Raw genomic sequence first — 14,422 nt, 5'->3', positions numbered from 1 at the left:
TGAAACTCTTTTATTGATGGTAGTGTATGAATAAACAAAAGTAAACAATAATTGGGAGCATAACCTCCATCAACTATTTCTAATAACTGGGAGCACGATCTTCGTCGGTTACCTGAGAGCATAACCTCTCTTACAAAACTCACAAATCAAAAGCATACCCTTAACCCTAGACTCTAACTTTATTTATATTAATTATTTCCCGTCCATCTCTTACTAAATATTTCCCTAGAATATATTTGCATTTAATATAAATATCCTTATATATAAATATCTCCCCATATGTTATCCTAGCATATATCCTTAATTATAAATATCTTATATTGAATATTTCCCTAGAATATATATTTATTTACTCTAATTAACTTATACTATATTTATTTACTCTAATTAACTTATACTGAATATTCTCCCACCTTATACCCTAGCATTACACCCCACTGCAAAACAACCTTGTCCTCAAGGTTGGAATTGGGGAGCTTGATCTCACGGCTCCTCATCAATTCAGGTTTGGAGGCTTAGGTGGTGGACATTCCTCCTTGTCTTCTGCCAATACCGTGACTCTCGGGCTCCTGTCCAGATAGTGATGCGCAGGACCGAACCGTTCACCGCATTTAAAGCACCTTCCTTCTTTCCTCCGTTTTTCATATTCCTCATAGGGTAGATCCCTCACGTGTCTTTCCCTTTGTCCGGTCCCCACATTCTCTGTGATGGTCGCTTGCCTCTCCATGGTGGTTACGTTCGGCTCTAGTTAGGGCAACTAGGCTCCAATCGCGTACCCGCACCGTTCAATTTTCCCCCAGATTGATTCTTTATCATACTTCCGCTTCCCGCCTTCATGCCGCCTTGGATCTCCTTCACGTCTCTTGCCATCCTTATGGCAATCATCAACTCCTACGGATCAAGCAGTAGGACTTGATTCTGAATACCATCCTGTAATCCTGCCATGAAGTACCCCATCAACTGTTCTTTGGCAACCCCTTTTGTTTGACCCACCAAGATTTCGAAATCTTGGATGTATTCTTCTACCGAGCCTGATTGCTTAATAGCCGCCGGTCTTTCGAAGACTGGTCCCTGATTTCTTCCTCCGAACCGCAACACCATTGCCTACTTCAGTCTTGTCCACGTTCGGTTTCCCGTCTGCTCCCTACAAAATCTGAATCAAAACCCGGCACTGCCTTCCATACAGATGTATGCAAGACGTAACTTTTCTTCCTCCGATACCCCTTGTAACTCAAAGAATTTATCCGCTCTATTGGTCCAATTTAATGGATCAAAGCCTTCAAAAACGGGTAACTCTACTCTCTTTCTCCAATTCAGTTGTTCCTCCTGACATCCAACACCGTTCGGTCCACCTCCTCCTACACCGTTCGGTCCACCTACGCCATTACCGTTTGGTCCGTCCCTTCCCCCATCGTTCGATCCATCATCCTTCTTGCCCTCGTCTTCCTTCATTGTGCCATTAACAGAGCCTTGGCTTCCTTCTGGTTTCCCCTCTCGTTGACGGTTTAGTCCTTCTATCATCCTCATTAGTTCTTGGAAACCCCTTTGCATTGTCGCCTCCAAAGTTCCCATGGAAAACTCCATGTTCTCCAATTTCGCTTCGACCACATTCATTCTTCCCTCCATGATATCTACTACTACTTTCAATCAGTATCCGGTTGGCCTTTCACTCCTCTCTATCGGATTCGGCAAGTTGGACCAATTGTTACGTATCCGAGTATGGAACGTAACTGGAACAATATCTCACACACTAAAAAAAAAACAAAAGAATAATAAAAGAATGGAATTGAACAAATGAAACTCTTTTATTGATGGTAGTGTATGAANAAACAAAAGTAAACAATAATTGGGAGCATAACCTCCATCAACTATTTCTAATAACTGGGAGCAGGATCTCCGTCAGTTACCTGAGAGCATAACCTCTCTTACAAAACTCACAAATCAAAAGTATACCCTTAACCCTAGACTCTAACTTTATTTATACTAATTATTTCCCGTCCATCTCTTACTAAATATTTCCCTAGAATATATTTGCATTTAATATAAATATCCTTATATATAAATATCTCCCCATATATTATCCTAGCATACATCCTTAATTATAAATATCTTATATTGAATATTTCCCTAGAATATATATTTATTTACTCTCATTAACTTATACTGAATATTCTCCCACTTTATACCCTAACAATCTCACATCTGTCAAAGCAGCAACCTGCTATTGCGCACACATATTACTTGCAGCTTTCACTGACATTGAGCTGTCCTCAATGTGTTTTCTCCTAATCTAGTCTTGGTTTGGTCATTGCAAACCACTCTCTTCTCCTTTTTGTGGATGTTCATTCTCCTCCAAGTGACCCATGGCTTTCCCACTACTAATTGGTATGAATCTCTCTCCTTTGACAAGTTAGATGGTAGTAATGTTTAAGCCTCTGATATTAAGCTCTTGCTTTAGAAACAAGATTACGTTGGCCATCTTATTGAGACCATTAATGAAAATGGTCGCCCATTCTAGACCAAAGATAATGCTTAGATTTGTAATGTTCTTAAGTTGAATATTCATCTTTTCTTGAAGCAGATATTTCAAGCCCATGAGATTGTTGGGGTTTGGAAGCATAACCCTAAAAACATTACCTTGTCCTAACTTGGAGACAAAGACAAAATTCTTCTCTAATAGGAGAACATGTGACCACCACCTATGAAGAATCCTCTTGATTCTTAGAGTGACATGTGGCCATTAACTATGAGAAATCCTCTCAATGTGAGCATGACACATGACCACTCTCACGTGGGAGGTCCTACACACCCTTGTTCACCAAGCTAGGTTAAAACTTTGACCACATGGTCAACGTAAGCTCATGGACATCCACTTTGGATCAACATTAGGCCTTGACTTTTGTTGACTCAAGTGGTCTAAAAACTCTACACTATTTGGCCCAAAATACAAGGCCTAAATTACATCCTAGACTACTTGTCTCATAATACAAAGTCCAAATAAATCCTAGACTACTTGGCCCAAAATACAAGGCTCAAAATAAATCCCAAACTATTTGGTCCAAAATACAACGTCCAAGTTATTCCTACTTTACTAAAAGCCCCATGATGAATCAAGATGGCCCAATAGAGAGAGAGTCTAGACCCATCTTCCATATATGACTTCAATTCTTCTTGAATGTGCTTGGTTATCCTATAGGGTATGTGTTAGGTTCCTTTGTACAAGGAACCGAACAGCAACTTCCAGTTCTCACACACACACTCAACAATAATCAAACAGTAAGCAAAGATAAAGGAATATGTATGAATGTGTGATTCTATTTCCTCTCTAATGTATAGAAAAGGAAATACAAGTATCACTATCTCTCCCTCCCAAGGAAGCCTCCCTTCCTCCACTGGCCAAGAGGTCCAGTCTCAATACCCAAAATAATATCATGTAAACCTTTAATTGCCTAACATTACCCGTCCCCTCATCATCAACCTTGTCCTCAAGGTTGAAGTTAGGAAATTGTTGTTTGATGTAGTGCTCCTCCTCCCAAGTAGCACCTTCAATATCACTCTCCTGCCACTGTATAAGAACTTGGGGTATCTCCTGCCCCTGACTCTGCTGGTTCCTGCGTTGTAACACCTTCACCGGGGTGTATCGAGGGTTGTCATCCTGCAATTCGGTTGGGAGGGTGCCTTCAACTGGATGTGTTCCAACCGCTAACTTCAACTGGGACACATGGAAAATAGGATGTATTTTTGCTATTTCTGGAAGTTGTAGCTTGAAGGCTACTGGACCTATTTGTTGTTCCACGTAGAAAGGACCATAATATCGTGCAGACAGCTTTGGATGGAGTCTTGTAGGCATAGATGTTTGCCTATGAGGATGGATTTTCAGAAATACCCAATCTCCTACCTGGATTTTGACCTCCCCTCTCTTCTTATTGGCATAATGTGTCATTTGTGCTTGGGCCCTGGTCAGATGATATCTCAGCTGTTGTAAAGCATCATCTCGAGTCTGTAAGTCTTGGGCTACCGCTTCTACCACTGTTTCCCCTGGAATGAAACGTGTCAATGTAGGAGGAAGTCTGCCATAAATAGTTTCAAAGGGTGTGCACTTAGAAGCCCCTTGATAACTGGTATTATATCAGTATTTTGCCTAAGGTAACACCAAACTCCAGCTTTTAGGCTGTTCTGAGCTAAAACAGCGTAAGTATGTTTCTAGCACCCTGTTTAAAACTTTTGTTTGTCCATCGGTCTCTGGATGGTATGCGGTACTCATCCTAAGCTGTGTGCCCTGCAATTTAAAAATTTCCTGCCAAAAGATGCTCAAAAATGTGGAGTCCCTGTCACTTACAATGGTCATAGGTATACCATGTAACCGAATCACCTCCTTCACAAACACTGCAGCTATAGACCTGGCAGTATACGGATGCTTAATGGGAATGAAATGCCCATATTTACTGAGTTTGTCCACCACCACAAGTATAGTATCAAAGCCTTGCGATTTAGGTAACTTCACCACAAAATCCATACTTATGTCCTCCCATACTGCTTTAGGAATGGGTAAAGGTTGCAAGAGACCTTTGGGGGAGGATGCCAAGTACTTATGCTGTTGACATACTAGGCATGCAGCCACATAGTCGGTGATTGTTTTCTTCATTCTTGGCCAATACAGGGATTGTGCCACCCTTCTATAGGTTCTATAGACTCCAGAATGTCCTCCTGTGACCGTGTTATGGAACTTTGTTAATAATTTTGGTATCCAGGAAGAATGTGCTGCCAAAACCAAGGGCCCTTTATAATGTAATCTCCCCTGTTCCAGGGTATATGCCGGATGTGAATTCGGATCTACCCTTATATCTTCCATCACTTTCCTTAGAGTTTCATCCTTCTCAACCTCTTCCATAATTTCCTGGAAGTTTGACCAATAGGGCCTGGATATCATGCGGAGTACTTTTTCTTCCTCCTCCAATTCTTCCCCTTTCCTTGAAAGCCCATCCGCCACCTTATTAGATGCCCCAGTTCTATAAACAAATATCAAATTCGTATCCAGTAATTTAGCCAGCCAGTTCTGCTGGTTTTGAGTAGTGATATGCTGCTCCAACAAATATCTCAAGCTCCTCTAGTCAATATAAACAACAAACCGTTGGCCTAAAAGGTAGGGTCGCCAATGTTGGATGGCTAACACCAAAGCCATAAGTTCTTTCACGTAAACAGATTTGGTGAGCGACACTTCTGAAAGAGGTTTGCTAAAATAGGCAATCGGTTTTCTGTTTTGAGACAGAACAACTCCTACGCATCACACTCCACCTGGAAGGTTTGAGCAAAATCTGGTAATGCTAATACTGGAGTCGTGGTTACTGCTGTTTTGAGTTTTTGCATTGCCTCTGCCCCTGCAAGAGACCAAACAAACTTCCTTTTTTTAAGCAGATTGGTGAGAGGTTGAGCAATCTTCCCATAATCTCTGATGAATCTCTGTAGTATCCAATCAACCCTAAGAACCCTCTCAGCTCTCTAATACTCTTGGGCTCGGGCCATGCCGTCACCGCAGAAACCTTCTCCTCATCCATCTCAATTCCTGCCTTTGAAATTTTATGCCCCAAATAACGAATTTGCTCTCTCCCAAATTCGCATTTGTTTTTCTTAGCAAATAATTGTTGTTGTGCTAACACCTCCAAAACTTGTTGTAAATGCTGCATATGTTCATCCCAAGACTTACTATATATTAATATATCATCAAAAAACACCAACACGCACCTCCTTAAAAACGGCCTTAGGACAGAATTCATCATATCTTGGAATGTGGCAGGGGCGTTTGTCAGCCCAAAAGGCATCACGAGAAATTCATAGTGTCCCTGATGCGTTCTAAACGCTGTCTTAGGAATATCTTCAGTTTTCATCCTGATTTGATGATATCCAGCCCGTAAATCAATCTTAGAAAAATACCTTGCCCCTTGAAGCTCATCTAGTAGTTCCTCTACAACTGGTATTGGGTATTTATCCGGCACTGTGACTCTATTAAGTGCCCCGTAATCTACACAAAATCTCCAGCTCCCGTCTTTCTTTTTCACTAATATTACTGGGCTTGAATATGGACTGTTGCTGGGACGAATCACGCCGATCTTCAACATTTCCTCAACTTGTCTCTTTATCTTTGTTTTCATGAGGTGTGGGTAGCGGTATGGCCTGACACTTATGGGCTCTGTTCCTTCCTTCAAGGGTATTCGGTGATCAACTTTCCTCTCAGGTGTCAGTCCTTGAGGTTCTCGAAATACTCCTTCGAAATCTGACAAAATCTGCTTCAGCCCTGCTTCTTGAGTCGGTGTCCATTTCTCTGTTTTGCCATCTACCTCCACCGCTTCAGCTTGACTTAAGCTCCACACGAGAGTCTTGGCTTCTATCTCCTTTTCTTTTAAAAGATCTTTGGGTGTCACCATCCGACGTGTTAAAGTGGGATCTCCTTTGATCTCCACCAATTTCCCTTCAACCTCCACCTTCATAATTAGCTGTCCCCAATCCATTTTAATTTCTCCTATGGAAGCTAACCAAGTGATTCCTAGAATCACATCCACACCGCCTAACTCAAAGAGATATAGTTTATCTCTAACTTCCAACCCATCTAACTTCACGGTAACCCCTGTGCAATACCCACTGGTTATTTTCTTTTGCCCATCACCTAAGCACACTTCATAGGAATGAGTGTCAATGCTTTCTAGACCCAATTCTCTCACCAATTTGGTGGATATAAATCTATGACTAGCTCCGTTGTCTACTAACACCAGAATTCTCCTCCCCTTCATCCATCCCTGCATCTTCATGGTATTCGATTGGGTGAGTCCTCCAGCAGACAATTCCGACAGTTCCATCGCATCAGGGCCTCCATTTTGATCTTCTCTTCAACTCCTTCTTCTTCATCTTCTTCCGCCAAAATCATCACTCTCATACTCCTTTCAGCACACTGATGGCCCAGGCTATATGGGCCTCCACACTGGAAACAACGCCCTTCTTCATGCCTTTTTATATATTTGGGGTAAGGCAACATTCTTACTCCTCTTCCTTGAGTATTCCCTCCTCCTTTACTACCTGTTCGGGAGGTTACATTGTTGGAAACGCCTTCCTTCTTCGTTCTCGATCCACCTCCGACCCCGCCGACGTTCACCTATCCCTCCCACGCGCCTCGATAGGTCTTCGTCCTCGCAACAGTACCCGAGCTCGAGGAGTACCTTCCCCAAGTCACCCCTCCTTTTCCTCCTGTTCCGCTGTTACCTCGTGATACCGAACCCGCTTGCTCGACGTCGTGTGCTCGCTCCATTGCCGTCAACAAATCGCGTGGGTCATGCGGCCTCACCAGTTTCTCAATCCTTCTTGCAGCCCAGCGAAGAAGTATCCCAAAAGTTGTTCCTCATTCACTCCCGCTGCTTGTGCCACCAAGACTTCAAACTCTTGTATATATTCATCGACATTTCCCCTTTGTTGCACGGCGGCCAATTTTTCGCAAACGGAGCCCCTATTTAAGCCTCCAAACCTCCGTGTTAGAGCCGCAGTGAACGTGCTCCAAGTTGGGTGTCTGGTCTTCTTCTGCCAAAAGCGGAACCAATAACTAGCTCCTCCCTCCATACAGATGTATACGAGCTTCATTTTCTCTCTCTCCGTAACGTTCTGGATATCAAAAAATTTCTCGGCCTTCGCTATCCAGCCCATAGGATTTGTTCCTTCGAACGTTGGAAGTTCAACACGTTTCATCCAACTTCGTTGCACATCTCCTCCGTCCTCTTCCGATTCGTCCTCCGAACTCACTGGTGTTCGTCGTTCACGGTCAGCATTTACAGAATCGCGACTCCCTGTGGAACTCCGATCATGATTCTTGGAATGTCTTCCTGAGGTTCGTTGAAAAGCGAGAGTCATCGCCCGCATCTCCGCCTTCAATTCCTCCATTGTCGCCTCCATCGCCCCCATTCGTCCCTCCATGCTTCTTCGTTACCCCTCCTTCTTCTCTCCTCCGAAATTGATTCGACAGGTCGGACCAAATCTGTTAGGTTTCTTTGTACAAGGAACCGAACAGCAGCTTCCAGTTCTCACACACACTCAACAATAATCAAACAGTAAGCAAAGATAAAGGAATATGTATGAATGTGTGATTCTATTTCCTCTGCAATGTATAGAAAAGGAAATACAAGTATCACTATCTCTCCTCCCCTCCCCCAAGGAAGTCTCCCTTCCTCCACTGGCCAAGAGGTCCAGTCTCAATACCCAAAATAATATCTGATATTCTCTCTCCCAAATCTGTTTGTTATTTATATTCCCTCTCTCTCTTCTAACAACTTAACCACCTTCTCCCGCTACTTATTTCATCCCTTTTTTACCCCTTCTCATGTAAACCTTTAATTGCCTAACAGTATGCCATCAATGGAAGGAAGAAATTAGTATCTCTCTTTTGTCTCTTTGTTCTAAGGAGGATCCTTGACCACGAATAAGAGAGAAATTATTTTCTTCTAATTTTTAGAGATTTTACTTCAGATGATTATTACCCTGGATGCAATGCAGGTTGTTCACATGGTGGTCATTTTGGTTGAAGAAGAGTTTTGTCCTTGTATCCATCACCAAAATGGTGTTATAGATTGCCAATATAGTCACATCGTAAATCTTGGTTTAACCCTTCATCACCAAGCATCCTCACCCCTAAAATGTTGCTAGCATGCCTTTGTTGTTGCAGTATAACTGATCGACAAATCACCATTTTCATAGAAGCACTGGATTATAACTTCTTACAAGTTTGTGACTTCTCTTCCTATCCCTAATTACAACCATACAACAACCGTAACTAACTTTTGCTCACAAGAGTGCTTATTTCTTGGCTACTTCACTAACACAAAGGTCATAAATGTGTTACTCCCAGTACAAAATTGATCATTTCCAAGGATGTTAATCTTCAATGAGTCCCACTACCCATACTCAACCTAACTTCACTCATTCTCTATCTCATTAATCCCACCGCAGTCCTAACAAATCATTGACCCTCTGTCCGATGTTCCTAACCCCAATGTCTCTTCTTGTTCCTGTCCAATAGATCAGTCCTATCCTTCACCCTCTAATGTCAATACTCCACCAGAACAACCCACATCTCCCTGTCCCTAAAACACTCATCCCATTCTTCTCCTCATCCACTTGGAACCAAACACTGCCAAACCAGCCTTAGAAGACACCAACTAGCTTGATGCCATGACAGCTTAATTTACTATCCTTCAAGTTAATAACAGTTGGACTCTTGTCATTCTTTCTTCTAACAGGACACCCATTGATTGCAAATGGGTTTTATGTAAAAGAAACTATTGATGGTTCTTTGAATAAATATAAGACATGATATATTCTAAAGGGTTTTAATTAACTTTATGGCTTTGTTTTTACTGAGACATTCTGTCCTATTATAAAACTTGTCACTATTCGGATTATATTCACACTGCTCTTACTCATGGTTGGTCTTTGCAGCAATTAATGTTAATAACGTCTTTCTTAGAACAAGTGTACATGATAGAGCCCATTGGTTATGAAGTTTGTAATAATCTCTTATTTTGTCCACTGCAAGTTGCGAACTTCAACATCAATCTACTGCAATCCAGAAAATTTGTGATTCGGAGTAGACACAAGCTCTGAAACAGAGAAGATCATGAACACATATGATATTGCATGTAATTTTGTCTACCATGAGTGTAGTTCTTACGAGTGTCCTTGAGAAATTATGTGAGAGCTGTCCTTAGCTTAGGCGGTTAGTTTAGATGTAACCTCTTGCAGTGGCTATATTATTTACATCTACACTCTTGGTAGTTAGTCCCGGTTAATGCAATGAATTTCCTTTTTTTTTTTATGAAATTACATTTCAAAATATTTTCTCTGAACCATTAATAGGAATAGTTGCAAAAGGCTTTACTGGATATCTCCAGGAATGGAAGGGTTACCTTTGCCTTCTGCCAAGATAAAAAATGGCCCATTCTAAACTTGTGCTTATTCTCAAAACTCATTTATTTCTCAGTTAAATTGTCTATAATTCATGCAGACTGATGTTGTGTCACTGTTTTGAATTACATTAGAACAAGGATTCCCACTTTTCTCCTTATAATTTGTATTTTCTGTTTGGTTTTTCTATTTACCAGGTACTTTTAAAATTATAAGTAAATGTATCAAAGGTAAAGGTTTTTCAGGGACAAAACGGTACTTTGGTGATTTAGGGAAAACTGTGAGTTCTTAAATCTTTGTTGTCAATTTTTTCATTAAATTACAAATGTGATTATGGAGTATCAGCATATTAATCAATTCACAACTACTCAGCAGTTGAGATCAGCAGGCTCCAATATTGCTTTTGCTGCAGTAGCTGAAATATCAGACTCTGTTCTGAAAGGTGCAGAGGCAAATGGTTTCAATGGATTGGTAAAGAATTAACACCTGTTTGTTAATTTGGTTACTATCATTTTATTAGGGACTTATTCTCTATTGAATTGGGATGATTTTAATACTTTACTTTTGTCATTAATTTTCAAGATGAGTGGCTTCCACCAAGGAATTCTAAAATTGGCTATGGAACCATCAGTTCTCGGAACTGCATTGATGGAAGGTGGCCCCGATCGAAAAATATTGCTTGATCGAAGTCCAGGAGTTGACGAGGTGTTGAATATTTTGAATATTATTCTCTTGGGTTGTATGTTCATTTCCAGGAATGTCTGTCTTTCTTAATTCCTTTGTTTTGAAACAAAATTGTTTCGAACTTTAGAAAGAATGTATGCATATTGTTGGACACTTGAGCTGTGCTGACTCCGAACTTACTTTAATACAGGTGTGAATTAAGCCTGTCTTGACTGAAGTTATGATTTACATAGAACTTATAAAGCATGACAATGCTCAACTTACAAACCAGTTTGTGACTTAGATCTTAAGTCTAAATTTTAAGATGGTATTAAAGCCCATCTTAAATCAATTGTTGAGCCACCTGCACTGCATTTTCCTTTTCCTTGCTCAAGTCACCAGGCACGAGGAGGGGAGTTGGAGAGTCACTTTTATTGCCATCACCCCCTAGTTTGCCTTAATCCTCGTCTCTAGGGTGATGGTTTTGTCCCAGATAGAGATATTGTTTGGATTGACTAAGCCCTAAGTTCTAATTCTGAGACATATCAAATATCTGATGAGTAAATATAGAAATTTGTTTGGACTTTTTTATAATAGGTACCAACTTATGTATAGGAGTGTATAGTTTCTTTTGAAGTTTGTTTTATATTTTTTTATCATAGGTTTGGTCTGGTCTCTTCATGATTCATTATTCTTTTTTTTTCTTCTTAAATTTTACGTAATGGTGGATGAGAGATGTATTTTAGGGTGTAGCATAGCTGAGATATCAAAATATATAGTGATGCATAGCATGAGTTTTTTTATTAAAAATATAAATAATTGAATGAAAAAAGGACTGAATATCATTTTTTAATAAATGAAACTGCACACAGCATTAGATTATTAGACTAACTAAATAATTACTCCCCTAAAATATATTTCTATGGTCACTAATGTTCTTTTTTAATAGGAAAATACAATAATTTTAAATCCGACCGTTGTGAGACTGTAATAACACAGTATATGGCTGAGTTTTACAAAATTAAAAACCTATGCGGAGAAAGTTAGTTTGGAGGATATTAACCCTGTTGTTGAATATAAAAAATATTCAATAGATATTATTATATATGTTAGAATAAATTATCCTTTGAGGAACTTTATGTAATTCTTAGCGATCTTATATTTAGGAAGTTATTTGTTCTTTAGCAATAAGAGTCTAGAACTAGTATAAATAAGGGTTAGTGCTTTATATTTTACATTTCATTGTAATACATCACATCATTTCATGTCATCCTAACTATGTTGCCACCACAAACAAGATCAATCTTTATAACTTATATCTGTTGTATACTTCGTTCTTAATAGCAAATTCTTCCGTCTTTAACAACAGAAATATTTATATTTCATCTCTTCCATCTTTATTTTTCGAAAATCTTGATTTGGCTATTAGTCGCTAATTAGATATGTGGTTTGGTGCAGTTATACATTGAAGGATATATCCAAGCCATGCTGGATGCAGTTTATAGACAAGAATACCTTAGAGTCAGAGTTATTGACAATCAGGTAATAAATTGCACATACTCAAATTATCTTTTGAGCTTGACTATATATCTAGAAAATTTGTATTGCACACCTTAGCTGGTACTTTCGAATTTCATGAACCTTGCTTTGAAATTGTTGTTCACAACTATGCATGCATGTTATGCAATGAAGTGATTGGTTTGATTTTAATACTTAAGAGGATGCAAACTTGAAAATCATTAAACAAATATCTTAAATACGCATGGATTCGTATCGACACAGTGATTGAGCTGCCTTTGTCCATTGTCGCTATAGAGTTTTGTTTTGATTCGTCTCTGTAATTTTCTGTCGGTAGTGGTGGATGACCTTTATCTGTATAATTATTTGCTTTCATCATGATCTTTTCTCTATACATAAAAAATATTAACCTCTGCCCTTCATTGTGGTTATGATGGATTCATATACCTGTTTAGGTTATCCTGAAAAACCTACCTCCAAATCATTCCCTTATCAATGAGATAACAAATCGTGTTGAGGAGTTCCTTGTGAGCAAGGCATTACTTAAAGGAGATCCGTCAACCACATCCCGCCCTTTGAGCCGTCTTCGCGGAGAAAGTGTATGTTCTATTCTAGGGAGCATTTCATATTTATCCTACTATTTCATCTTTTTCTTCTCTGTGGTATTTCCATCTTCCTAGTCATTATGTTTTCTCACATCAGTAACTTTAAATGATTATAATGATGACCCACTTATGTTTTATACTTTCATTTAAAGTATCCCGTCTTTTCTACACGGGAATTATGGGTTTACATACGAATGATTTCGTGCTGAATAGCTTCCCAAACTAATACTTCTCTGCATGCCTTGAATGCACTACTTTAGTTTGTAAGCGCCTCAATTGTAATATGATGTTTGCCATTGTAAGTTTATTTAAGGGTAAGTGCTTCACTTGTTTCTGAAAGGGAAACCGGCATACTTAGTATACAATCACTAATGGCATAACTTGAATATAGTTTGCTAGTTACATGTAAAGTTGTTGATTCGGGATTATTTGTGTCAGGAATGGAGAATAGGACCGACAGTCTTGACATTGTGCGAACATCTTTTTGTAAGCTTTGCAATACGCATACTGCGAAAGCGAACTAACAAGTTTATATTCGGCATCAACTGGGGAATGAAGTCCGAGGTTGGCAGTCACGCAGATGTGCCAGCGAATTCTAGTCAAAAGGTGCAGAAAGTGAGTTTCATTCGAAAATGGGGCATCGGCAAATTTGTCTTGTCTGGCTTATTGGCATATATTGATGGTCGTCTATGTCGTGGCATTCCCAATCCTGTAGCACGGAGAGTAGTTAGTGGTTTTCTATTGAGTTATATTGATCAAAATGATGATGAGTAAATTCTACTATTGTCAATAAGGATATGAACTCATCTAAGACATGCTTGCTTTGATAAATTTCTTTTTTAAAAAACAATTTATTTTACATAGAACTTTTTTTTTTTCTGAAAATGGAATACCTATAATCTTAAAATTTCAAAAATGTTCTCTAAGAGTATGTTAGAGGTTGCTTTGAGTTGTTTGTAGTAACTTTCTGTCGAAGTAGTTTGGCATTATACTGCTTAATATTTTAGCTGCTTTTCTAAACAACTTTAAGTAATCCATTTTTAAAAGTTAGAATATTATTTTATTCATTTGAATAACAAATTTTATTACGTATAATGATAAAATCTAAATTAAAAAATATATAAAATGGTGAATCATTTGAAAATATTTATAATGGTGTAGTGTGATAAAGAGTATAAATTACATATATTCTTTTTTTCGATGTATGAATTGCTTTCATTAGAGATGTCTAAACCACGTCAATGTTTTAAAATTTGGATTGAAACTTGAAAACAGTTAAATTGAGTTATATTTTAAAGTGAATGTGCATCTAACCTTTATATGTTATTAGATCGACTTCAAATTTGAATTTATTGTTAAAGTTTAGTGTTGAGGTAATATGTTTAGACTAATCCTTTTTAGCTTACACTCTTCAAGACCTTAATCGGATGTCTATTGTTTTTATTTTATAAGCAAATTTCAAAAATAAGTCCATGCAAGAATTAAGTTTTTGTCTTCAGAGCTACTCCTATTATTAATGTTAATAAGTTGTAACAAAATGAATCTAAAAGAATTGCGAACAAATAATATATAATACATATCCATATTCTAATATTTATATTATGGCATGTCTTGTAGTTCAATTAGTAATATTTCGATTTGACTTCTAACTTAATGTTTTGACTGAGTCACCGTCAAATGAAACATGAGTACAATCTATA

At 38.7% G+C, this 14,422-nt stretch overlaps 1 protein-coding gene across 1 annotated transcript in view; it reads left to right on the top strand.

Annotated features, from left to right (window-relative positions):
- Nucleotides 1-13,515, top strand: part of LOC106768296 — a 47,418-nt gene extending 33,903 nt beyond the window's left edge. Inside the window, 7 exon segments of the mRNA XM_022783309.1 lie at nucleotides 10,134-10,216; nucleotides 10,312-10,407; nucleotides 10,519-10,641; nucleotides 12,058-12,141; nucleotides 12,573-12,716; nucleotides 13,161-13,359; nucleotides 13,362-13,515. Coding sequence (XP_022639030.1) covers nucleotides 10,134-10,216; nucleotides 10,312-10,407; nucleotides 10,519-10,641; nucleotides 12,058-12,141; nucleotides 12,573-12,716; nucleotides 13,161-13,359; nucleotides 13,362-13,402 — 770 coding nt within the window. The 3' untranslated portion in view covers nucleotides 13,403-13,515.
- The last annotated feature ends 907 nt before the right edge of the window (nucleotides 13,516-14,422 follow it).

This window comes from Vigna radiata, chromosome 7, assembly GCF_000741045.1.
Source record: "Vigna radiata var. radiata cultivar VC1973A chromosome 7, Vradiata_ver6, whole genome shotgun sequence".
In the NCBI taxonomy this organism is placed as follows: domain Eukaryota; kingdom Viridiplantae; phylum Streptophyta; class Magnoliopsida; order Fabales; family Fabaceae; genus Vigna; species Vigna radiata.
The sequence above is the reverse complement of the archived record's forward strand: the minus strand, read 5'-3'. Positions and strand labels throughout refer to the sequence as shown.